This window comes from Magallana gigas, chromosome 9 (genome assembly GCF_963853765.1).
Source record: "Magallana gigas chromosome 9, xbMagGiga1.1, whole genome shotgun sequence".
NCBI classification, from domain to species: domain Eukaryota; kingdom Metazoa; phylum Mollusca; class Bivalvia; order Ostreida; family Ostreidae; genus Magallana; species Magallana gigas.
Genome location: NC_088861.1, coordinates 18,678,176 through 18,704,380, shown reverse-complemented (window position 1 = coordinate 18,704,380; position 26,205 = coordinate 18,678,176). Strand labels below are relative to the sequence as shown.

The 26,205-nt window shown below is 30.3% G+C and overlaps 2 protein-coding genes, 1 long non-coding RNA gene and 1 other non-coding gene across 5 annotated transcripts in view; all 4 read right to left on the bottom strand.

Moving 5' to 3' along the window:
- Positions 1–533, bottom strand: part of LOC105328243 (uncharacterized) — a 31,072-nt gene extending 30,539 nt beyond the window's left edge. The window contains exons 1-2 of the mRNA XM_066072056.1: positions 478–533; positions 270–333 (exon numbers count right to left, since the gene is read on the bottom strand). The gene's annotated coding sequence lies outside the window, so the exon portion shown is untranslated. The remainder of the gene's footprint in view (positions 1–269; positions 334–477) is intronic.
- Positions 534–8,073: 7,540 nt separating this feature from the next.
- LOC136269611 (scavenger receptor class F member 2-like) lies at positions 8,074–12,113 on the bottom strand. 2 transcript variants are annotated; one of them, XM_066071511.1, is made up of 6 exons: positions 11,977–12,113; positions 11,548–11,606; positions 10,988–11,119; positions 10,648–10,779; positions 10,242–10,345; positions 8,074–9,389 (listed from the first exon to the last, which is right to left on the bottom strand). In XM_066071511.1, exons 1-6 carry the CDS (start codon positions 12,075–12,077, stop codon positions 9,381–9,383), a joined length of 537 nt encoding a protein of 178 aa, XP_065927583.1. In that variant the 5' UTR covers positions 12,078–12,113; the 3' UTR covers positions 8,074–9,380. The 2 variants fall into 2 exon arrangements, with proteins under 2 accessions (XP_065927583.1, XP_065927582.1); XM_066071510.1 differs by having other exon boundaries at positions 10,250–10,345.
- Positions 12,114–14,414: 2,301 nt separating this feature from the next.
- Positions 14,415–17,016, bottom strand: LOC105328242 (uncharacterized). The gene is made up of 4 exons (XR_010709477.1): positions 16,867–17,016; positions 16,658–16,713; positions 16,161–16,292; positions 14,415–14,945 (listed from the first exon to the last, which is right to left on the bottom strand). It is a non-coding gene; the product is annotated as an uncharacterized lncRNA (long non-coding RNA).
- Positions 17,017–20,745: 3,729 nt separating this feature from the next.
- On the bottom strand, positions 20,746–23,248 carry LOC105328241 (uncharacterized). Its single transcript, XR_010709482.1, has 3 exons — positions 22,392–23,248; positions 21,817–21,882; positions 20,746–21,607 (listed from the first exon to the last, which is right to left on the bottom strand). It is a non-coding gene; the product is annotated as an uncharacterized protein (transcript).
- Positions 23,249–26,205: the final 2,957 nt, after the last annotated feature.

Genomic DNA, 26,205 nt, shown 5'->3' with positions numbered 1-26,205 from the left:
AACATTTTGTTTTAGGATGGATCTTTTAAAAAGTAAGTTACGGCCTAAATTGTTTCTCACATCTGCACGATCTGGTCATAATAACGCCGCGTGTATGTCTCAGGGTATGTTTGTTCAACTTTCTTGCACAATTGAATATTTAACTTGAATATTGAATAATGTGAAATATTTTAGAAATCAGGCGCTAAAACAAAGTTTATGATAAGTATGCAGTATTCCTAATATGTTATATGACGCAGAGCTGATATTTGATATGATTTTAAAATTACCTGTTTTCCCTGACTTAAATCCCCTTTCCATGTGTATGAGAAACTAGCCTGATCGCATCTCTTTCTGGGAGGAGATAAACGCATGTTTCATGTTATCAAACTATTTTGGTGTGAAAATAAGAATCAGTAAATTGTATAAAAATATTTTTTCAGACCACATTTTTTTTACATCAACATAGTCAGTGAATAAATTTACAAACGTGTTTACCCAATAAATATCTTATGCACAGTTCCCTCGACTAGGTCCAAATTTACTTTCGGTTGAAAAAGGAAAATTGCATTGAAAAATAGAATTTTCCGCGTTGTTCACGAATGCTAAGGAACATATTTCTAACCTCATACAAGGAGTTTTAATTGCATTAATTTTTCAAATACATCACTTCGTTGCAAAATATTGGAGATATGCCTGATTATATTACCCACATTACATCATAGAATAGAAATAATGGGGTTTGAGTTCATACATGTAAATACATTCTAAATACATGTATATAATCATCAATATACAGAAGGAAGTTTTTAAAATTTATTTAAAGCAATGAATTATGGTATTAGCTTTCTCAATTTTTCAATTCCTATATACATTTTCTTCATGTAACTATCATGGTATCTGATATGAAGAATATTTTAGAACTGCATGTAAGCGTCAATAATAACGCCACTCTTTTTTTCAAATGTTAAAAAAAACCACTGCTTGTCTAATTTTCATTTCCGATTATCATAGTAACTTATAAATACATTTCTCTTCTTGTTTAAAACGATGATTATTAAAAAGAAGATGAAGAAAATGGTTCCGATGACGCAAATGCTAATCAACATAGCTTTATGTGATGAATTCAGCTTTGACCATGTGGATTTGTCGTTTAGAAGTCCTGTAAGGAGAGAGAGAAAAACTTCAATGTTTTCTTGTAAAGAATGTCTTATTTAAGAGATGGATAGATAGATAGATATATAGATAGATAGATGGATAGATAGATAGATAGATAGATAGATAGATAGATAGATAGATAGATAGATAGATGATAGATAGATAGATAGATAGATAGATAGATAGATAGATAGATAGATAGATAGATAGATAGATAGATAGATAGATATGTGAAACATAGATACATGTACATAGAATTATACGTTCATACCGTTCTTTATAGTTTTATGCTGATAAGAAACATACATTATATTTATTTTTGACATGTTCAGCGGAAGATATGTCTTAATTTGGACTAAATAACAAAAAATAACGGGTTGAATACATCGTAGAATGACAAACATAAAACTTTTTAAAATTATACATGTGATTCTATTTGTAAGAACGATAAAACGATTGTTTTAGGAAAGGATATACATAATTAATTAACTTTCATATAAAGCAAAGAAAAAAAAATTATTTGATTGCGCCCATGAGAAAAAGGTCCTTATGACGTTTTGTATAAACAGAGAAATAACATAATAAAGAAATGACGTTACGTAAAAGAAAAAAACTTGTCTGATAGCCAGGTACAATACAGTGGCGCTGTAATTTTGTTAATTTGTTTATGAGCACGTGTCTTAATAGCAAGGCCCTAGAATGCAGTATCTTTTATAATAAATAAAATGAACATATTTATATTGTTTTTAATATTTTACTCATAACTCACGATCGAATGTAGATTCCGTGCTTGTTTGATACGAACAAAAGAAAACTCTTGATCATCGGCATAAAAAAAAACTTGTAGAGAATAACACGATTGAACAATTTACATTCTGGAACAATTTACATTGTGGTACTTAATCTGATATTGAATGTATTGAATATAAATTAATTTTAAAATTACCGGTAAATAAGAAATCATTATATATATTCGCGACTGCGTTTTCGCTGCCGATTGTAACTTGTTGATCCGCCCGTCAGCATCTGTTTACTCGCGCCGACTTTAACTTCTTTGTTTTTTTTACTGGTCTACCATTTTCATCTAAAGCCTCTGAATCTCTGACGATTCGGGTTCAAAAACATGCTTACCAATCTGGATGAAACCCATAGCCTTTTTATTGCACGGTAAATACTTAAATCACTGTTTATAAGGGCATTTATATATGATCACGTCGAAAAACAAGAAAGATAATCCACTTCTGTAGAAAATACCATGAGGTTCCGCCCTTGGAAATTGGTAATAAAAAAGATGATGTTTAATATATTGTATCTGTTCAATATTTATTAGTGTTATTTTAAATTAAGTTACAGAGACTAGTGAATGAATTATTATTAAAAATATGTGTTTAATTTATAGGTTGATACTACATGTAGATTTAGTCGTTTATCAATTGATATAGCTCGATATTATTCCAAACTGTAAGATTCTGTCATTTTGGTTGATTTTTAAAATAGATAATAAATGAAATTTGATCAATGTATTATGAAACTAAATTCTTAGTATGAATAATAACCTTTCAATTTAGCTTCATCATTTTTTGTACTGTAACTTACAGTTATTTAAGTTAGAATTTTTAGAAGAAGTTGTTCATGGAATATCATTAGTTTTTTTTTTAAGTCCGTCTATTATACTATTTTCATTGCATCTATTTCATAAAGATTAGATATACACTCTAAAAATTGTTTTAACTGAATGCTATAAATAAAAGAAAATGTTTACAATAAACTACAAAATGTGGTGCATACATATTTAAGCGCAAAAGCAAATGCAAGTTAACTTTACTATTGTCATTTAAGTGTTGCAAATATGAATTAAAACAATATTAGCACCACCTTATTTTTGCCCCCGCTCTGTTTCTCCTGTGGTCAGCCAGTAATATATATTTAGGCAAAAAAAGCAGTATTATTTAATAGGTGCCGATCAGATCATTTAGAATAAAAATTGAAATAAAATATTTTTTCAACTCTTCAATAGTTTCAGTGCTACAAAATTGTAAAGAACAAAGAAACATTTAATCGCTACTTTCTCTGTGTTATCAAAATGTGTTCAAAACAGCGTACATGTTTATTTTAATAATTAATGATTAAATATTAAAAGAATTTTTAAAAGCCATTTTCACTTCTGAAATTCAGTTTACAAAACCTATTATTGATCTAATATTTAATTACGTATTATTTAAAGCTAGCACTGATTACAAGTTCGTGCAAAAAAATTAACAAAAATATATAATTGATTAGATTTTTTTTTCAAATTTAAATTAGTTGTCCAAAAGTTTATGGAGCTTGATTTTTTTAAATAAATATACATTTTTGGGGGAGGGGGAGGGGTATTGACCCACTTGGAAAAAATTCCTAAATGACAAAGGGTAAATACATGTAAATTGTGCGTACAGCATCTAAGATAATATGTAAATAGCAATAAGAATATAACCTAATATTCCATGGAACAACTCATTGTATTAACATGTGTACACATTTTTAGTCATTACATTCTAATTAAATTTAGACGCAAACTATAGTTTTTATTAACCCTTAGAGTATCTATCCTGTGCCCGATTTTATTCTTTGACAAAATCACATTATAATTTATTGCTCCGGGAAATTGTTAATCTATTTAATGAACAATTTGGCCTTGACAAAAATAGTGGGTGCTTCCAAAACATTAAGAAAATGCTACTAGAGAAGAAAGTCTAAAACTTTAGTGTTTGTATTGAGATTTCAGGAAATGAAATGCGAGCGGAGGGGATAATTAATTAAGGTTCACATCCATTAAAATGGGGCCCCTTTTTTTTAAATCCACTACGCTTTAATCCTTCATACATGCAGTAAACTTTAACACAAAACAAAAACAAGTGCTCGTTTAAAATATGAAACAAATCTACAATATCAGCAACGTTACATATTGATTTACACATAATAGTAAACATAATTAATCATGTTAAGAGTTTTATTTATGGCAATAAGCGTGGGATGAAAGAAACATACGTTTCGACCCTGAACAAATTTAATTGAATTCAAAATAAAGTATATATCATTTATATTTTGACTTAATAAATATTAATTTTTTTTAACTTTAATTTTAATTTAAACACATTTACGAATTTATTGAAATGAACATGTATCTGTATTACACATTATCATGTTTACTTTCAAGATATAGTCCCCATTTAGTTTTGTAGTTGTCTCTGCTAATCTTCAGACTCTCGAGATCCATGCCAATCTTGCGAAAATGATTATCATTATATGGATATAAACTTTCAGAACTTGGTGAAATCATTGTATCTTTTATTGATACAAGTAGGAGCAAAATAATCGGCTCGACTTATCTCTCTAAGAGCAAAACATCTCGCAATCGTACTAAACTTGCTGCGTATTTTCATAAACTGGAATGCTGGGGGTTGGGGGGTTGGGGGGTTGGGGGCAATCGCAGCAAACACACTACCGCTTGTTTTAAAAATGCGACTTTTCATTTACACGATTTGATTGCAGAATTTACGTTTTTAATTAAAACACATTTAGGTAAATTATTACGGACTACAAAATATCCAAGCAACATAGAATTAAGCAAACCATGACGAATTAAAAACGAATCAACGTAAAATACGACAACCATTGATAAGAAGAATAAAGAGGTTAAAGCAAAATGAGAAAAAAAAAGATCGACTTTTGGCGAAGTTTCTTTTTTCATAAAGCATACACAGGAATCCAATGCGCATATACATGTAATAGCACCATACATTTTTTAAAATGCCATGTTCATTGTTATTATTGACAATAAATAATTTTAAAAACATTCTTTGAATTGCACAATGACATGTAATTTATAAAATCAGTTCTTTACTAGACTAAGATATGATATATTCAGAAAAAATGAAAGTGCGTTAAAAAGATTTCATAGTTATCGTGACAGTTACATTTTCAATGTGCACGTGCACGGAGCCCATTACATGTATATAAAAAAAATATTTTTTGATTTATATGATTGTATTAATATTAAAAGTTATTAATAAGTTATCTAATAAGAATTTAGTAATGATATCTTCAACAGCAAAGATTATAATAAATAAAACAATGGGACTATATACCTAACAAAAAATGACGTTGATCAAATCATAATGTAACGTCGCAAAGTGTACAACGTCAAAGGTAAAATATAACCTTATTTCTAAATGCCAAATAAAGATAACTATAGTTATTGGATCTTCATGAAACTTCATAACTTTAATCGTCTGACATATATAAGTATAAATCCATAAAGATATGGAATTGTGAAAAAAATGCCATAAGGGCCCTTATCTCATAGGCGCAATCATTTATCGAAATTCTCAATAATTTATTAATTTCATTTTATTTGTTTCACATACTGTTCTATGCTGTTTAGATGAGAATACACGATATGAAAACATGTGTATAAAGATGTAATCGAGCTTGTTAATAAAAATACCTGACGTTGTACAGCCAGAGAAAGAATCACAATGTTGCCACTCACACGAACAATTTGATCGGCAGCCTGCACCGTATGATGGAAACTGACATGTAGAATTACAACTAGGTCCAAAATATCCCTTCGGACATGCTAAAAACGGCAGAGTAATAATGTTAACACTGAATAATAGTTATAATAAGAATAAAAATATCTTTGATTTTTTTATCGATAGGATTATGTTTTTTTAATAATCGTTTTTTGATTTATTATTTTTATTATTGTATCCCAATATATTAGTTCAATATATTTCACTTTACAAAAACTTAATATAAAGTGAAATCTAAGAAATTCGGTGTGACCGAACAAAAATAAAAAGTCAGGTTTTGAAGAAACATTATAGAACAATTTATTAAAGTTTTAATTTTCTTTGTAAAAATGAAACCACTGAAACATTTATGGTCATAAACACTTTCTGTTAATTAACTTTATTATGCTTTGATTAAATTCTTATGATGTCAGTTATCACATTTTGGAGATAATAATAACTGTGATCATATAAAAAAATTTTCGCATTGTATTTTGTAAAATATCTATAGAAAGGAATAAGATAAAACAAACAAAGTATGCAAAAAAGTTACATGTACTTTTTACAGAAGTTTTATCAATCCTGATCCCTGTGGTATGGTCGGAATGCCAAAAGGGGTTGGGATTGAATTTGTATATAGAAATAAAACAAGAAAATGTTGCAGTTCTTACAAACGAGTTCTACCAGCGCTTTCATGCGTATTGTATTCTATCATATCCAACCAAAAATGCATATTTTTCTCCAAAATAGACCAATCAAACATTACTTTTCAAAACACATCCAGTGATATGATCACAATTCTCTTCCTCGCACAAACATTGTAACTGGCATTCTTCCCCATAGTTTGGATAGCGACATGCCATGTTGCAGAGAGGTCCGTGGTATCCTGGTAAACACTCTGCTAAAGTACAATGATTCAACATACTCATTTGACAATCTTAGTTTAAAAAACAGGTTGAAAGTCACTTCTAAATCTAAATGCATACATTGACTTTGACGACATTTGCATAAAAAATTTGTTTAAAAAATTATTGATTTATGTATCTAAAAACTGTGATTTGGTATTTTTGATATTTTTTACCTATTGTATATATGTCAAATGGAGTAGATTTAAACAGTATTTAAAAATAAAAACAGTTTAGAGACTGTAAAACAAATTGCTTTGAATTCGAAACAAACGTTCTCCATTTTCACTTGAGTGATTATATTGATTAAATTCATTAAATTGAAAATTTTTATCTACAATATTGTTTCATACATTTATGCTGTAAAACAATATTTGTTTTATAATTTGAATCAAATGTAAAAGATTCTCTGAGTTTTACTAAAGAGAAAAAACTAGCATTGCCTCTATTTTAAAATTTTATCTGTTTGAAGAATATATAATATAATTACTTACTATACGCAAAAATAATCCTGTTCTGAAGTAAATTCAGAAAAAGTATCAAAGTATACTCTAATAACATTGCGAATTCATGAATCAAACTTTTTCATCGAGGACCAGGAAAACCAGAACCAATTATTCTCTTTTTAAGGAAAGTAAATATTTTGATATGTTTCCTTGTTTTTGAGGAAACAAATACAAAATCGATGATTCGTTCAAAATTCAGATTTAACAATTTAACACTGGTATTTTGCAAGTGACGTGATTAAATTAAGTTGAGTTTCAGTGTAAAACAATTGGGTTTATTTTAATCAAATGTTATTTTTTTTTTATAATTTTCATCCTTTTAATGAAGAATAGTTAAAACATGGAAATCTTTTTATATAATTCAAATTGATATTTCTTGTATTTACAAAACATGATGTTGTCTCATTGACATTCTTTTGGAGTATCACCCAAAACTGTAAATAAAATTATACGAGGGTGTTCCATTTTCTGACTCTAAATCATCTTCCACCACATCTGCAAATCCAAATTTATAAATAATACAGAAAAACTGTTTTAAAACTTGTATACTTCCTTAAAATATTAAAATGTGGCTCCGCTTATTTTTTTTACTTAAAATCTATGTGAAGTGGACCCTCAGGTTTTGGCGAGTACAAAGTTTAAATATGTTTTGGTGCGAATCTCGGATTTTAGGATTTTGTTTAACCGATAATTGACTAATAAACGTTAAGAGGAAAAAAAGTCGAAATTGAAAATTAGCTCAGATTGTTTATTATATCCTACACAAACGTGAGTTCTCAATTGAATCAGTGTATTGTTAATAAAATGTGAAAATCCCAGCAAGTTTAATGAAATATTCAAGACAAAAATAACGATGCAAACCCTTTATGATACACAATTAATTTGTACTTTTTAGATAAAAAGAAAATTTAAGTGATATTTTATTTTATTTTGAAACACAGAACATATTATACTCATGATAATGAACTCATATAACATGTTATAAAAACCAGCAAACAACTTGTACGTTAGAACCGTTTATCATTGCTACTGTAACAAAATGTTATTGTTAAAAAACCAAATATTTACAAAAAAAGTTTCCAATCCATTGTAAGGCATAAGTGAAATCAAAATAGTTAACACTGGTTTTAAAATCAATTTTTCTTTATTAGACTGCATTTGTTACTGAACATTTTTTTTTAGAATGGATCTTTTTAAAAGTAAATTACCGCCTTAATTCCTTCTAACATTTGCAAGATCTGGTCATAATAACGCCGCGTGTATGTCTCAAGTTATATTTGATCAACTTTTTCGCCTAATTAAATATGTAACTTGAATATTGAATAATGTGAAATATTTTAAAAATCAGTAGCATATGCGCTAAAACAAAGTTTATTATAATTGTGCAATATTCCCAATGAGAATGACAAAGAGCTGACGTTTTTTTAATTTTAAAACGACCTGTCTTCCCTGACTAAAGTCCCCTTTCCATGTTTATGAGAAACAAACTGATCACATCTCTTTCTGAGAGAAGACAAACGTGTTTTTCAATGTTATCAAACTATTTCGGTGTGAAAATAAGAATCAGTAAATTGTATAAAAATATTTTTTTCAGACCACTTTTTTACATCAACATACACCGTGAATAAATTGACAAACGTGTTTATCCTATAAATATCTTATGCACAGTTCCCTCGACTAGGTTTAAAGTTACTTTCAGTTAAAAAAGGAAAATTGCATTAAAAAAAAATTTCCGCGTTGTTTATGAATGTTAAGGAACATATTTCTAACCTAATGCAAGGAGTTTTAATTGCATTAATTATTTAAATACACCACTTCGTTGCTAATTTTTGGAGATATGCCGAAATGTATTACCCACATTACATCATAGAACATAGCAAATGGGGTTTGAGTTCATACATATCTTAATATATAATCATTGAATATACAGAATGAAGTTATTAAAATTGATTTAAAGCAATGAGCTGTGGTATAATTAGCATATCTCAATTCCTAAATACATATTAATCCTTTTCATTTAACTATCATGGTATCTGATATGAAGAATTTTTTAAGATTGCATGTAAGCGTCAATCAAAACTTCAGTCTTTTTTCCAATGGCTGAAAAAACCATAGCTTGTCTAGTCTTCATTTCCGATAGTAACTTATGACTACATTTTTCTTCTTGTTTAAAACGATGATTATTAACAAGAAGATAAAGAAAATGCTTCCGATGATGCAAATGCTAACAAGCATGGCTTTATGTGATGCGTTCATTTTTGACCACGTGGATTTGTCGTTTAGAAGTCCTGCAAGAAGAGAAAAAATTCAATGTTTTTTTTTGTAAAGGATGTCTGATTTCAGATAGATAGATAGGTAGATAGATAGATAGAAATACAGATAGATAGATAGATAGATAGATAGATAGATAGATAGATAGATAGATAGATAGATAGATATACAGGTAACTCTTGATAGCTCGAAGTCCATGGGACCGAGGAAAAAGTTTGAGGTTTCAAGAGTCAAGAGACGATCGACATGTCATGTATGTGATTACTATGTATCACCCATTGTTCCCATTTACGGGTCCTTCACGAGCTCTAAGAAGTTGTTCAGCAATAATCATTTTAATGACAATAATGCTGATCAGCATGATGTTTACAGTTTAATAGTTCTAAAATTTGTCCATGGATCAATATTATCTTTTCGTCTTTTCAATGCATTTTAAAATTATCGTAAAACGGTTGGTGTTGGTTAAAGAATAGGTATCGGTGTGGCCAATCATCAAACAATTATCACCTTGCAGGACAAGTGTCGCCTGAATAAACAACCCGTAACACGGGGCTCGCGTCTAACGCCTGGAGCCATTTAAATGACCAAGTAGGTGTTAATTAGGTATAGCACTTGGAGATACACGGCAACTTCGAGGTATCGAGAGTAAAAAACTATAGATTATGTACAACGAGACTGCAGTTTGACTTTGAGGGATCAAGGGTTTCGAGAGATCAAGAGTTTGAGAGATTCTCTAAGTTATTTAGGGAAAAATATCGGGACCCTAGACTCACTTCGAGCGATCAAGAACTTCGATCGATCGATGTTCGAGCCATCGAGAGTTACCTGTAGATAGATAGATGGAGAAAGATCGATAGATGGATACGTACATACATACCTTTCTTTGAAGTTTTAAGTTCATAAGAAACATACATTATATTTATTCCTGACGTGTTCAGTGGAAGTTCCGTCGTCCAATACGTCTTATTTTTGACTAAATAGCAAAAATAACGAGTTGAATACAACGTAGAATGACAAACATAAAACTTTTTAAATTATACAATCGATTCATATTTGTAAGAACGATAAAACGATTGTTTTAGACGGGGGTATTCATAATTAACTTTAATATATTGCAAAGAAAAAAAGAAACATTTATCGAAATAATTTATAAATTTCATTTGATTTGTTTCAAATACTGTTCTTTGTCGTTAAGATGAGAATACACAACATGAAAATGACTATAAATATATAATCGAGCTATAAATATATAATCATGCTAGTTCATAAAAATACCTGAAGTTGCACAGCCAGTGATAGAATCACAATGTTGCCACTCACACGAACAATTTAACCGGCAGCCTGCACCGTATGATGGGAACTGACATGTAGAATTACAACTAGGTCCAAAATATCCCTTCGGACATGCTAAATAAACCAGAGTAATAATGTTAACACTGAATAATAATTATAATAAGAATAAACATATCTTTGATTTTTTTTTCGATAGGATTATGTTTTTTTTAATAATCGTGGTATATGAACTATACATCATTTTTTGATTTTATTTTTTTTTTGTTTCCCAATATATTAGTTCAATATATTTCACTTTACAAACACGTAATATACGCATTACTTTTCTGTTCACATCCCGTGATATGATTACAGCTCTCCTCATCACACAGACATTCTGACTGACAGTCTTTTCCATAGTTAGGATATCGGCATGCGAAGCTGCAACTCTGTCCAAAATACCCTGATAAACACCCTAATATAGGAAACAATTCAAAATAATACAATTGTAAAGAATTCATCTAAAATGTTTTTAGTTTTACCTTTTTCCATTTTATATCGTATTATTTAAATGACATCTTCACTAGTTTTTAAAAATTTTAAATAGTAACAGAATAACATTCTCGGAAAAGAACCGTTGAATGGGTGTCAAGCATCCATGAGATGTCATGATTTTCCAACAGTGACAATAATTAAAACTTTCAGTGAAGGAAGTTGATATTGGTGTACATAATTTTTACTTTTAATATCACTTTAGAATAAATGTCCCAAATAAATCATCTTTAAACAGAACTATCTTTTTAAATTTTAAAATTTGAAATAAATTCTCAGTTCTGAGGAATGTAAAAAAAATTGTTGAGATACATGTACATGTACCCTCCCGTGTTTCATCGTAATACATACCAGTACAAACGGTTAGATTGAATTGATTCGAATGGTAACTCTTACAGCATTTTGGTGGTCTACAATATCATAAAAAAGTTTTATCATAAACACAGATAGTCCTTGATTTTGGAAAAAAAGAACAACTTTTAATTGTATGTAACGTTATATCACATAAAAGGAAGCAAAATAATTTTAATTTAATAAACGCAATGATTAAGTGCGCTGAGTGGTCGGATAATTGACAATAAGATCAATCTTGAAGTTTTGAAAACGATTTGTTAAGCTTTAAACTTGTATTTAGCAAAGAAAATTTCAATATCTTTTAACTTTAAAATTTGAAGCTTTCCTATATTTTTATACAGGCTTCTTCTTCGGGAGATTTATTTATTATAAAAATTGACAAGGCTATCGAACCCTCTTACAGAAATAACAAACCACAATACTTACGGTAGGCATGTACTACTCGTATCATGCCCTTCATTGACATATATGTTGGCAAAGAAAATAAAGACAAATACAGTCAACATTTTCCATAGAAAAAAGTCCATTTCACTTGAAACTGCTAACACCAAATTTTAGACACTATCAGATAATGTTTCCTTATTCAAGAGGAAGCAAATGCAAAATCGAAATTTCAAATTAACTTGGAGCCGTGTGATATCTCTAAAGTGTCATGGACCATTTTAAGTGCAAATCAAGAATAAATTAGTAATGAACGCTTTTAATCAGCAGAAATATTGAAATAAATGTTTCAAATTTATTTTTATCAGATACGCTGAATGAGTACTGTTCATGTCTTTTTCATACTTTCATTTTTCCTGATATTAATATCAAACCTAATCACATTCACTTACGTTTAAGTATTTTCGATAACGTATTCAATCTATGGATACAGATTTGTTTACACACCAGGACAAAGTCGCATATTTTTTTATTTGTGGTTAAAAAAAAAACAATTATTAATTTTATATGAAATCTTCCAAAAATTTACCACGGAAATAATTGCCAGGATTTTTTAAAAAGATTACATTGCCTGTTAAAGGGTATATGATGATAAAATTGCAGTTTTCACTTTTGATAAATGTTTCCCTTTGTTTGATTCTGTAATTATAAAAATAATATTGAAGGCTACAATTTATGTACAAAATGACGTAAAAAACCCATTGACATTCCGTTGAAACAAAATTGGCACAAGGAAAAAGACTAAAATGGAAATACAGCCATTTTTTTAAACAAAGAACACAAATCTGAAAGACAATTTCGCTGCACATATTATTTTATATCATTAAAATAAAATATGCTTATAAAAGATAAAAGATAATAATCGCTCAAAAAACTTAAAATTACTTAAATCTATCGTTAAAATTATTAATTTGTGTAATTAAGAAATTTTGGTAGCAGTGAAATATTGAAGTATCAAAAGGATTCGCTTATTTATTAAATTGACCCTTTGATAATGGAATATATATATAAATATATATATATATATATATATATATATATATATATATATATATATATATATATATATATATATATATATATATATACTGAAATTGCAGTTGATTAAGATTATTTTAAAGAAAACACCCCAAATCCCCTTCCTTTGAGTATGTTACAATGGAATAGTGGAAAGACATACACCCATAAAAAACATGAAAGCACTGTCCATCCATGATGAAATTAAAATCACTACCAATATTGTAACACATTTGAAAATTATCTCTCTCTCTCTCTCTCTCTCTCTCTCTCTCTCTCTCTCTCTTGTATATTAAGAATATTAGTTTGGACTGCTAAAAAATAAAAGATACACATGTATTTTTTCATTATTCCACTTAATGTATCCTAAGATAAAGATTGCCAAACAATCTTTCAGTCCGAGCTCCAACTGCTACCGTAAAACGTTTATTTTAATATAGCTTTGAAGATTTTCAAACCTGACAAGATGCATTTGAATGATGGACCCTTTGAAACTTTAATGATCCAAAGTGCATGAGCAATCTTTTGACTGTGTAATCTGGGGAAATATCTATATTTAGTTTAAATTTAATAACCGCAACGTTATACCATAATTGTTTATTGTTATGCATGTACTTCTGTGTCTCTAGTTCATACCTGATATTGTACAATGCCAAATGTCTATAAGTATCAATTAACTTATATGATAAGTTGTTCATAATGCCATAATTATGATTATATATGAACACATAAAGAATGAATCTTGAACAATGTATAAGTCATGAAATTTGAATCTGAAAATGAACATGAACCTGTAGATAAGTTAAAGTGTGTTTCATATTTGAAACACTTGCAAAATCTCTTTATTTAGCTTTACTTTTTAAAAAATATTTTTTACTTTTCACAAAAAAATGGTAATGCATTACTTTACCCAATTAATGGTAATGTAATGTATTACTTCAAGAAAATAAAGTAATAGTAATGGTAATTGAAGGTCCACATTCATGAAGTAATGGTAATGTAATAAATTACTGTACAATGTAATTTGCCCCAAGCCATATATACGTGATGTTAAGGTTTTTTTATGAAGGTCGTAAAGCATCATGAAAACTCTGTTCATGACAAACGCATTATTTATAGTTTTTTAAAAATATATTTACTAAAGGGTGTGAATTTTGTTATAGCAATGGTGTTGGCAATACAATATTTCCGCTTATTTCTTGTGTTTTATCAGCATTATTTTTTCGTATTCATAAAAGCCATATTTCCACTTTTTTCTCGTGTTTTATCAGCATTATTTTGTCTTATTCATAAAATAGAGTCATTGTTATTTAACTCAAACATAATACGGAAATAATGCAATAGCAATGGATTTAATTATCCACAACTAAATTACATTTGAAACTACATGTTTTAGAAAAGAAAAGTCTTCTAAACGATGTTTATTCATTAAAATAACAGTAACCAAATCTTCGTAACAAAGCACTTCAATTGTTTGTAACATTTAAATTGTTTGCGCAATATTTTATATGATACATTGATTTTACATTCATGTTGAAAGAAAAACTATGTACATACAAACACGTTCTACCAGTGTGATAATTGATTCGCATAGAGGTCAACGTTAGTCCTTTTTATTGTACATTTTATTTGTATGATTTTATTGTATATTAACACACGTCATAGTGTATGAACATGAAGTGAATAATCAATTTACTAGTGTTAAACGGTTATACGTTAGATGAAAGTAACTGAGTATCAGACATTTTTGTTGTTATTTTGCTATCGAAATTGGAGAGAGTACGTTAAATATGTAGATTGCATAGACTTGACTTTGAAATAAAATCCAGTGATGAGAATAAAAACACTCATCAATATGCAGACACTGATGAGCATCATTCTGTTGATAGATCGGTCAGTCATGTGTTGATTCAACGTCGTACAATTGTGCAGCTCACCTGAAAATGTATTCATTTGTAAATATTGTTATATTAGAAATGAACGTATACAATTCTGTATGCACGAAAAAAATAGAATAGAGCAAACGTTTTCAAATTTATTTGTGAGAGCACAATCTGTTTATAAAATGATTTCTAATGTTTCAGACCACAATTTGATCAATAATTATTTATTCAATAAGTTATTTTCTAATTAAACGGTAACAATTATAAACAAAAAATTAAATTCAATGATTAATAAATTATTTAGAAAGTATTTGAGGGTTCTTTGTCTTTTTTGGTATACATTATGAAGTGTAGTAAACAGTTTTACATATACGCATTATTGTACATTGTAAGATGTGATGAAACAGTGTGTACATTAACACTTGTTAATCTCTTAGACACAATAGAACCGACCTTTACATTACGTTCAGAGGGGCACATATGTGGTGGATTTACAAAGTTTTATGAAAATATGCTTACAGATTTGTTTAACTTATTATAAGCGTTAGCTTAATTAACGTTCAGTCGACACCTTAAATCATTATTATCGATATTTTTCCTAAGTCAATTGCATTTCATTAGATTCGACACAAAATAGTATTGTCAGGTACAAGCACATAGTTAAATCATGCTACTCCATTTCCTCCGTCATAATTTTTAACGTAAAGGTATAAAAATTATAAAGGATCTGTCATGTCATCTGTGTTATTGAGCGGGTAAGTGGGTTTTTTTCCTATCAAACGACCTAACAATTAAATATTTTATTATCGAGTAATAAATACTAAACTCTCGATTTAGCAAATCCATTTACCAGGTCCTAGTCAACTGGCCAAGACAGAGAGACAGACGGACGGACGGACGGGTGGATGGACGGACATTTGTAATGAATTGAATTTATTTGACCGAAAAAATTGTTGCTGTTTAACATTCGGCTGTGTATATTTTTAGCGTACATGTATTTAGCGGAGAATGGCTTTTCGTAAATAGAGTAAGTCACTACATGGCATGCTAATATGTATGCTTGTACGTATGTATGAATTATGTATGCATGAATATCAGAACATTTACAAATAAGCATATTCAACTTTACACTAATATACTGAAAAATTAAACATCTCTACCAAAATTGCACGTGTGTAATTCATTATTTTCACAGTAAGACAGTAAATGTATCATTCAATGATCAGGAATGATTATAACTAGAAATTAATGCATTATCATGAACATTACTTAATTGTCTGCATCCCGTTATATGATCACATTGTAGTTCAACACAGTCACAAAATGACTGACAATCATCGCCGTAGTTCGGATATCGACATGCGTAGCTGCAGTTAGGTCCTTGATATCCTGACGAACACTCTAGTTAACACAAGTTCAAATATCTGTGTTGCATTTCGTAAACAGAAGACATCTAATTACATATAATCTCAATCTTATTGTAATTTTGTCAATAATTTTGTACTTGCTACTGAATATGAACACGAATAAATATTTTTAAAACTGAAAATAATTAGATATACAATTATTTCAATAAAACTTCAAATAATTTTAACTTCATTGGAATGCTTCAAAATGATTGTATTATCTGGTAAAAACAAAAACAAAAACGAGTTTATGAATTATTCTCAATATTAATTATTATCAAAATTCATGATGTTCACAGTTAAATACAGTAAACTGGTTTTGTATCTCATATTACTTCACTTTTTTTTTAAATTACTTACTAGAACAGAGATTGTGCTTTAAGTCATTTTGGTATCGTGGACAGCACATAGGAGGTCTAAAGAACAAATGCATGTTAACTTCATATCAAGTCCATTCCTTATAAACACATATATGGATACTAAAACTACCACAAATGTTTATGATATTTCTTTTTAATTTTTGATCATTTGCAGTTATATGCAAAATATCTAAATATAGTTAATCTTACGTGCCACATGTCAAAACATCCCCGACAGACATACACAAATGTACCTGTGAAATAAGTATGTGCACAATCAACAGACAATGATTCATTGTTCACACTTTAACTCTTGAATACAGAATTTAACTAAATTTAATTAATGCTTAATTGATATTGAATTTAATTTATGCACTTGGAAGGAAACTCTCTATACAAATGAATAAGGAAATATATTAAACTAAAATAGATTGTAGGATTTCAAATATTTCCTGCAAATATGTAGCAATAATGCAGTTAAGGTTTAATGAAGATTCAATATGAATGTTCGTAAAGCGTTAAGTAGTTTGTATTTAAATGTTTCTCGGTTACTAAATGAATTTAGTAGTTTTTATTATGTGCCTATGAATCAGATAACAGATGTTAATATTCAAGTTAGGGATATTTGGCTTGATAATGTTTAGGATTAGTACTACTACATGCATTCAAATTAGATTTTTAAGATATTACGTGACGAATAACTGCTGCTCAGACAAACGTTCTGTTTTATATTTTTTTTCTCTGATCCTTTTTTTTAAACTTTCATATTGTAGTGAGTTAAATCATTAATCAACAAATTTTTCGAATTGATTTTCTATGTGTTTACTAACACCCAATTTATAGAAGTCAATGAAGAAACGTAAACAACAACATTGATAGTTTAGTATACAGATCTTTCTGTGCCGGTTCAAGGGAAGGATATGATTTAGAATCACATCTTTTAACTACAGCGGAATCAGAATTAAAAAAAAAATAGAAAAAAGAAAAAAAAACCTTTTTCAAATCCAGTTGCCAGCAAGTGGTAACCTAAGTGTATAATATGCCGTGCTTATAATATCAAATTCTAAATACAGCATGTTGTTCGATACAGCAGGAATAACAGAATGTTCAGCAATATTGTGATCATTTTGAACATTTCATGTCACTCCGTGTCACCTTTTTGCCATCAAATGACGTTTTATCCTCGGATCCCTTTGATCATACGTTTGTTCATGTACGTAAATTTGAGTATTGTATCTGCAATAAAAAATTACCATGTTTAGCGTTCAATCGCATTTAGGAGAATACGTAAATTGATTTTAAGTAAAAAAATATTTTTTTTATCTTTTGAGGCCACAGATTATATAAAAACAAAACGAAGGGATTTTTTTCTTTATTGATTCAATTTTATATGCTTTATGTTTAATTTTTTCTTTTTTTATTTGTTTTTGCATTTATCATGTAACAATACGCCCTTGTTAACATTTTGTTTCAATTTACTAGTAGGTGTTAATTTTTCGATGAATATTGTAAATGCATTTATCACCATATTGTGATAAATGCTTTTAATTCCTGTGCAGGCGAGACAACTCTGTATCATTGTTCAATTTAAACGTCCCTGAGACTATGGTCTTGGCATAAACGCATTGTTCCATAAGACTAAGCCTCTAATAAATACTGATTTATCAGACGACAGTTACAAGACAGAAGGGCAGCTTGAAAAAGTTTAGAGAGTTAAGAAATTTAAATCGTTCGCCATCAAGTTTAATGCCTCCTAAAAAGCACAAGAAAGGCAACCAAAACGTGCGGGGGAACCCGGCAAAACGAATTAGAACGCCGAGCCGGAGAATTATCGAGGCTACATCGGCTGCGAGCGAGACCAGTGATGTACCATTCGCTCCTGCACCAAACAGCGGAGGGGAGATGCTCAGCGTCAGCCTGATCATGAATCATCTACCGTCAGCACCACAGGTCTTTCCACAGCCGTCATCGGATCGCAAAAGCCCCGGTAGACAGTCTCTTCCTCAGGGTCAGTTACTTACGGACCAAAGTCTGCAGCACAGTGTGGGCACCGCAGCCACAGGTACAACCATTAGTTTAGTCCTGATGTATTGTCTGTTCTGCATTTAATCAGTCAAGTGTTGGCTCTTTCGTGGAGAATCAATGTATTGAGGGTCTCATTGCTGGGGAACAGATTCAGGTTAGTCTGCCCGCCGCTGAGATGAGCATTGGTAACCCCAAAGGAAGTCACGTGCCGGTAGCCATCCGCGAAAAGATATGGGCTGGGGCCTACATTGACTTACCATTATTGTTGAAACAGGGCCCATTTTACGGACGGACCCTCACATTACAGGGAAACTCGTGATTAATAGACATCAATTGATCAGACGACAGTTATAAGACAGACGGGCAGCTTGAAAAATTTCACCCACTCACCCTTTCCATTACACACTAATTAGGGACAGATACTTGCTGTGTACCTTGGCAATCTGCGTCGACACATGTGGACTGGACTTGAGCACACCTGTTTGGATTAATACGGACTGGGCTTGATAGCACCCTGTGTTGCATAAAATTAAAAAGAACCGGTTTAAAGAATCTTTAATCCACCTCCGGTTGCAGACAATATGGGTTTTACGGAGTATAAGATGCTGGTTGGTTTTTTCCGGTATCTTGATTATTTTTATCAAATAATTGCAAGTAGGTAAATATCCTTCGAATAAAGCATAAAAACATGACCAGTCATCAAAAGTGGATTCGAAGTCAAACTTTCAGTGGCAAGTGTCATCGCAGGGATACAAATGACATACATTTTCTGAGGTTTACCTTTTTAATTGTGAGTTGCTTTATGTTTGAAGCTTATTGTTCTTTCTACCCAACTCTTAGTGTCTTTCATGAATACAATACAAATTAATATTTATGTAATGAAAATGGAAAAGATCGAATATTGCATTTTTTGACATGCCATATTACATCATTGTTTAAGTTATATTTATAAAGGTTCATAAACCTTTGTATATAGCAAATATTCTATAAATTACACTAAGGTAAGACTGAGTTTCGATTTGAATAGGTTAATTGTGATTTCAGAGATATTTCATATTTCAGAGATAGAAGTTTTATAAAAGTTTGCCAAAAAGAGTTAAAGAATGAAAAATATCCAAAGACACTTCAGATTAAATGGGCATTAAATGAAATACATATGAAAATACAAAAGTCACAATTTATCATTTTGCATCCTTATTTTTTTTTCCTTAAAGTTTGTTTTAAAAACCGTTTTCTTCTACCTACATGTATGTTCAACCATCAAGTCGCCAGTCATGGTTTCACTCTCAGAAACTACATGTATTTGGTGACAGTTGATAAAAAATACCCTTAAAATATATCTTTAAATGGAAGACGGGGGGGGGGGGAGGGGATGAGGCAGATCTGAATAAAGTAATCTCTTGTGTTCATCACTAAACATGTTTAATGAGGAGGAAATTATCTATGGCTAATTGTTAAAAAAACCTGTTCCTACAATAAAATTAACTACGAGTCAGTCACTGCCTTGTTTTGTAGTTTGATACAAATGTTGTATTTACAATTGCGTATTGCGTAGTACTTTGCTTATTCGAATATATTTTTAAAAACAAGTGATTTTAAGATGTGACAACTTGTACTGTCAATAGCATGAGCCATTATGTTAAAAGCAGGGTTATTCATTACAAACGTTATTTCCACTACATTCAATATTCTACTTTATAAAAATCGAAATTATTTACATTTAGAACAAATTAGCTGTAATATAGATGTAATAATGATAGTGTCGATCTTATTTTGGTTTATGTCTTGTTCAGAAAATTTATTTCTCTTAAAAGACATAAACAATAATTCTTGTGTTTAATTTGACAGAATCGTAGCAAACTTCTTAGAGCTCGATGGTTCAGTTGCAATGGCACATGTATATTACGGAAAAACTTTATCCAATTCATAGTTACGAATATATAGAACTTGAATCAATGTTTGTAGGTTGAATGTATAAAGAAATAGGATTGATACCTTAAATTAAAGATAGGATGCAGAGATTACAAAGGGCAGAGCAAAATTATGTTTAAAATTTGCCTCATTGATTAAGTCATGGTTGTTAAGCGTATACACTATCAAAAATACATATAAGATCAACGTTAACGCAAGTGACAAGGAACGAAAGACATAATAAGATGATGATCATAAGTAGCAGTATTCACACAGATTCTGAATCATTATCTTATTTTATTCATTTAAGGTTTACAAACAATAAAGCGCTACTAAAAGGTTCTTTTTACAGTTTAAAACATATCAAAACAAACATGCAGAGGTAATGACATAAGGATAAACAGTTATTATTCATGTGTTTTGATATCAGAAAAAAATGAAAACACTGGCCAATGCATATGTATTTGTATGTAAAAATTAGCAAAAATATCCACAATTGGTTTCCAAGATACAACGAAGTAAGCATTCATTAAAATAAACAGTAAACATTTTTATTTAAATTCAATTTCAAAACTTTCAACTCATTAAAGAAAAAATGACAATAACAAACTGTCAACCATCTCAAAAATCCATAAAACGAAATACAAATTCAAAGCAGAGCAACACAGACCTCTAAAAATAAAGAGGTAGGATCAGGTGCCATGAAGGAGTGAGCATCCTCTGGTGACCGGCCACACCCGTCGTGTGCGGTTTGTCGTAATCGGTGGAAAAAAAACCCCGGAAAAGTCCGTAGACAATTAGGTGATTAATTATGGTCAATCAATTAGTATGAAAAACGTCAGTCAGCATCGGACCCAGTGGAATGTTTCTTGTTGTCTTGTGTTAAGTTTATGATATATCCACAAAATCAGTAGGAAGGCAACTATCAAAACGCAGAGGCTGGTCACCATTGTTTTGAGTTCAGATGATATTAGCGTATCATATGGACGCATTGTTGAACAGTTAAGCGGCACACCTAAAGCAAAAATCGGACACTTTGTTAATACTATATTTTAAAAAGAGAAGAAAAATAATCTGCAAAGTGAATGAAGTTTTCGCGTTACTCTACTCACATGACAGTTTCACATCAGTGTTTAAATCAATCACATATTTAATTTTCTCTGCAATTTACACTATTGTCAAGATCGCAAAACTTCGTAAAGAATAAACGTAAAGATCTGATACCTTTCTCTAAAATAATACTTGCAGATGAATTCCCTGTTATTCCCAGTGTAAGGTGTGGTCGGTCTTCTGGAAGTATGTTATTTATTACATCTGAATATAAATCTTAAAATATTTTGTAATTGTAACATACGCCGATTATAAATTTTAGAGATAACTTTCAAGACAAATGTACTATCCGAAAAATTGAAACATTATTCAAGAGCAAAGGAAAATTTCAAATATCAACAGTATACGTCCAAATAAAAGAATACAATTCTTTTAGGTTTTTGGTAAATTGTATCTCAAATGAGTAGTATCTTAAATATTATATTTTGCTAAACTTTTCATTGCATATCAGTGCCCAAGAGAAAAGATACTTAATAATTTTCCACCTCTATCATTACCTTTTGCCAAAGGTTAAACTTTTGAGGGAATATAGAGAATTTTGGAAGCAAATAGCATAAACAAAGATCATTGAATTTTGACATGAATTCTGATTTATTTTAATAGTGATCAATGTTATTACAATCAAAATCATTTATGTCTTACAATGGGATGGTATTACTTTGGACCTATGTATACAGATCAATTCTTACCTTTCTTGGAATCATTTCTGACATATTTAAAATCAGTGGTATCTGAAAAATATAAATTATCATAATATAATCTGATCCAAATCATTTTCAAACAAATAATTGGCAAGATTTACATAGCAATGTTTTTTCAATTTGGTTTATGAAAATTATTCAAATCCAATTTAAAACAAGTCGCCCATGCGCAACAATGGTCACTTTAGCAACATAAGCCATAACTCTGTTCAGATAAGCTTTTTGTAGTAATCAATTTTGGCCTCAACCATGGCCATTATTTGTCTAATATAACAAGTTGCTTCTTAAAAAAGATTTTTTAAAAAAAAGATTTTTCATATATGTATTCTCATGCTGATCTATTTATTCTTGCAAAAGACCAAAAGAATAAGCTCGGGGTCATTGTTTAATCAAAATGTAAATCATAATCAAATATTAAATTTTGAACCTTTTCGTGTGGCCAAGTAATGGTCTCGGGATCAATTGTTGAAATATTTAGAATCTATACATCTTATCAGACTGAATGCAAAGCTATATCACATATTGAGCTTTGCATTTCTCAAGAAAATATTTAACATCGTTTTTTCGTAATAACATATACATACTTCAAACTTTATAGCACTCCTGGAGCTCCATAAAAGTCCAAGGGTCAAATTGACAATTTTAAATGTCAGAATGCTTGCATGAAATTGGCAGTCTTGATGAGGATTAGATTCATTCCCCGTTAAAAAATAAACCCAATTGCGGCTCTACCCTACAACTGGGATTCATGTTTTGAATAGACTCAGATTAAATAGGAAATTTTCTAGCTAATTTGTTTTATTATTTTTTTTTTGGTAAAAAGCACTTTAAAGAAATCCTTTTCATAATTTAATATTTAAGTTAACCCCTCTCTCCCACCCCTCCCTGTAGTTGCCTCCGAGGTATCATTGTTTGAATAAAGTGAAATCTACGCTACCCAAGAATACTCTAATATTATACGTTTCATCCTCAGTATTTCTTTTATAGAAGATTTTGAAAGTATATCTCTCTATATACTCAATTTTAAAAATATGAACACCTCCCCTCAAAATGTCACCATTACCTACCTCTGAGGAAACATGAATTTACACTACCTGACGACGATTCCACTAAATGTCAACTTCTTTGCTGAAATGGTTCTTGAGTGAACTTTTTGAAAAATTCCGCTATATTTCTCTTTGTAAAATTCATAACATTCCCCTTTGTGAGAACCCCACCGAGGATCACAATTTAAACAAACTTGAATATGCACTATCTAATGATGCTAGCATTTCCATACAAATTGCATTTGTTATGATCAGTTTGCTTTTAATTTGAAAGGCAAGTCTTTATTAATTGTTATGTAAAAATCTTATCCCCTTCTGTTGTCCCATTCTGCCATGCGTATCATTTTTTGAACAAACTTTAATCTACACTACACGAGGATATATACATCCATATAAATATCAGCTTTTTCTGAAATTATGGTTTCCCAAGAAAATGTTTTCTTTGACGCCAACAAATTTGCAATACTTCATCTCTCTTTGTTTTCCACTTCAAAAACCTTTACCTGAGGGTCCTTTGAGCAAAGTTTTTATGAATTTGGTCAAGTGGTTTCGAAGAAAAAAGGGCAAATGCAAAAGTTTACGGACGGACAGACGGCTGTTGTTGTCTGTTGTTTTAGCATTATTTTCAACTCAGGCACAGCTTAAAAATCCCATTAATAATTAATTGTCGACAAGATACAATAGGTGGTTGAGATCAGAGCTCAGCCACTAACGCCATCCCCATTCCGATTAAAACTCCCAAGGTAGTTACATGTAATTGTTTAAAATAGAAATTATTTTAAAGTCATGTATACAACATGTTCTATATTAAATATTTAAAAATTAACGTAAAAAACCGATTTATGTAAACCACCCCCTTGCAGATAAAAAGAGTAAAGGTTTGCCACTCCGATTTGTTTACATTGCTATCCTTTTGTCATTTTGGGACAATAAAACAAGTATCTGCTTAATATATCCAACAAGCACACATCGCAGTAAATATGACTTTTCTATGGGTTTTTTTTAATAAATGAATGTTTTTCTGGAAACCTACTTTATCATGTTAAAAGAGTTTTACTATGTAACTGTGACGGAGGTCAACATCTTTCAGTGACGCTATGTACACTAATGAAAGATGAAATCCGAGGAGTCTTTGCGCGCCAATAAAATTAAATCGATTTTCTCAGATGTCATCGTACCAAATGAACCGACAAATGTTCACTTCCGTCACAGTTTCCTGGTGGACTGACCTTCTTTCCTTCTTTTTATATGCAGTTTGTTGTTGTTAAAAAAAATCCTTTATTTTCAACTAATTTTCGGATACATGTATTTGAAATGAAACATGTTGTGTACATGACTCTTGAGGAATTTCTACCAAGAAAGTGTCAACCACTCCTGGGTTCTAACTCGGCGCGGGGATGGGAGTCGGGAATCCTGACTTTAAGCACCTGTGCAAGAAACCAGCAAAATTATTACTTTTAATCAAACATCCCGTAATGTGATTACAGTGTTGTTCTTCACACATACATTCGGACTGACATTTGATGCCATAGTTCGGATGGCGACATTTCCTGTTACAATATGGTCCTTGAAAGCCAGGAGGACAATCTGAAAAAAAAAATAGAACATATTTTCAAATGCAACAGTTCTATTTATGCTTGTATTCGATTTTCACATTTCTATTCACATCATACAATTTCAATTTATCGGTTTGTTTAAGATGCACTATTCAATCAAAGTGGTGGTTAATTACCCAAGTGAATGTTAAAAGCTACACATAGTATGAAAAACTATTACCCTTTCTTCTGCAACCGTGAGCATAGCTGCAGTTTGTCACATCACACAAACATATTAACTGACACTCCTTGCCATATGTTGGATAGCGGCATGTATTATTGCAGATGGGTCCAAAATGTCCCGATATACACTCTAGTTTAGGGAAAACTAAAACTCGTTACGTTTCAAATTATAAAAACATTTCACTAGAATTCCCCAAGAATAAATTCAAATATACAACTAATGTATTTGCGACAGGTGGTGTGAACTAGTCTAGACTAAATGATTAATTTGTTGCCTTTTAATCTATCATTGTTGATGAATATCAGAAATATCAGCTAGATTAAATAATGTATAAATAATGTTCTCCATTTCACTGGATATTTATTAATCTGTTAAGCAACAACTACATGTAATTAAAATTAAGACAAACTGAAACTTTGTAGGAAACGTAACTTAACCGGAAATGTTTAAGAATTAGCTATAGATGTAAATCAGCCACACCAGCAGCAATACAAACACATGATTTTTTCCGCAGCAGTACATTATACATTACACAAACATTTAGTACTCTATTTCATATTTTATATTGCTATAACAAACATACTGAAAATGAAATATTTCAAAAAATTTCATTCATATAATATGGACTGGTATTGAGAATCAAATATAAACATTATATTTGTTAACATGGAATTGAATGGTTGCTACCTTGAAAAAAAAGTGACCCATCACACACAGGCACTGACAGAATTTTGAGAAAAAAAGATGAATTTTACATCAAACAACTATTATTATCGTTTCAACAATTCCTATAAAATGTCTAGTTAATCAAAAAAAAAATCCATACATTTTTCTTCAAAATAAACATAAACTGTATCATAACATTTCGTTTAGCAGTAAATTTGCTAGTGTTCTGCTAATTCAATTTTTGAGTGGCATTAAAAAGTTGAAGTTCTATTTGCTTTTCGCTATTCACTATTCGAATAGCGAATATAATT

Bases quoted from the DNA above. Each gene is read 5' to 3' on its own strand.
- LOC136269611 (XM_066071510.1), bottom strand. From the start codon at position 12,077: ATGGACTTTTTTCTATGGAAAATGTTGACTGTATTTGTCTTTATTTTC. The intron at 11,607-11,976 runs GTAAGTATTGTG...ATGATATTGTAG, and splicing joins ACGAGTAGTACATGCCTACC to ACCACCAAAATGCTGTAAGA. The intron at 10,346-10,647 runs GTATTTTTATGA...TTTGCTATTTAG, and splicing joins CACTGGCTGTGCAACTTCAG to TCAAAAATAAGACGTATTGG.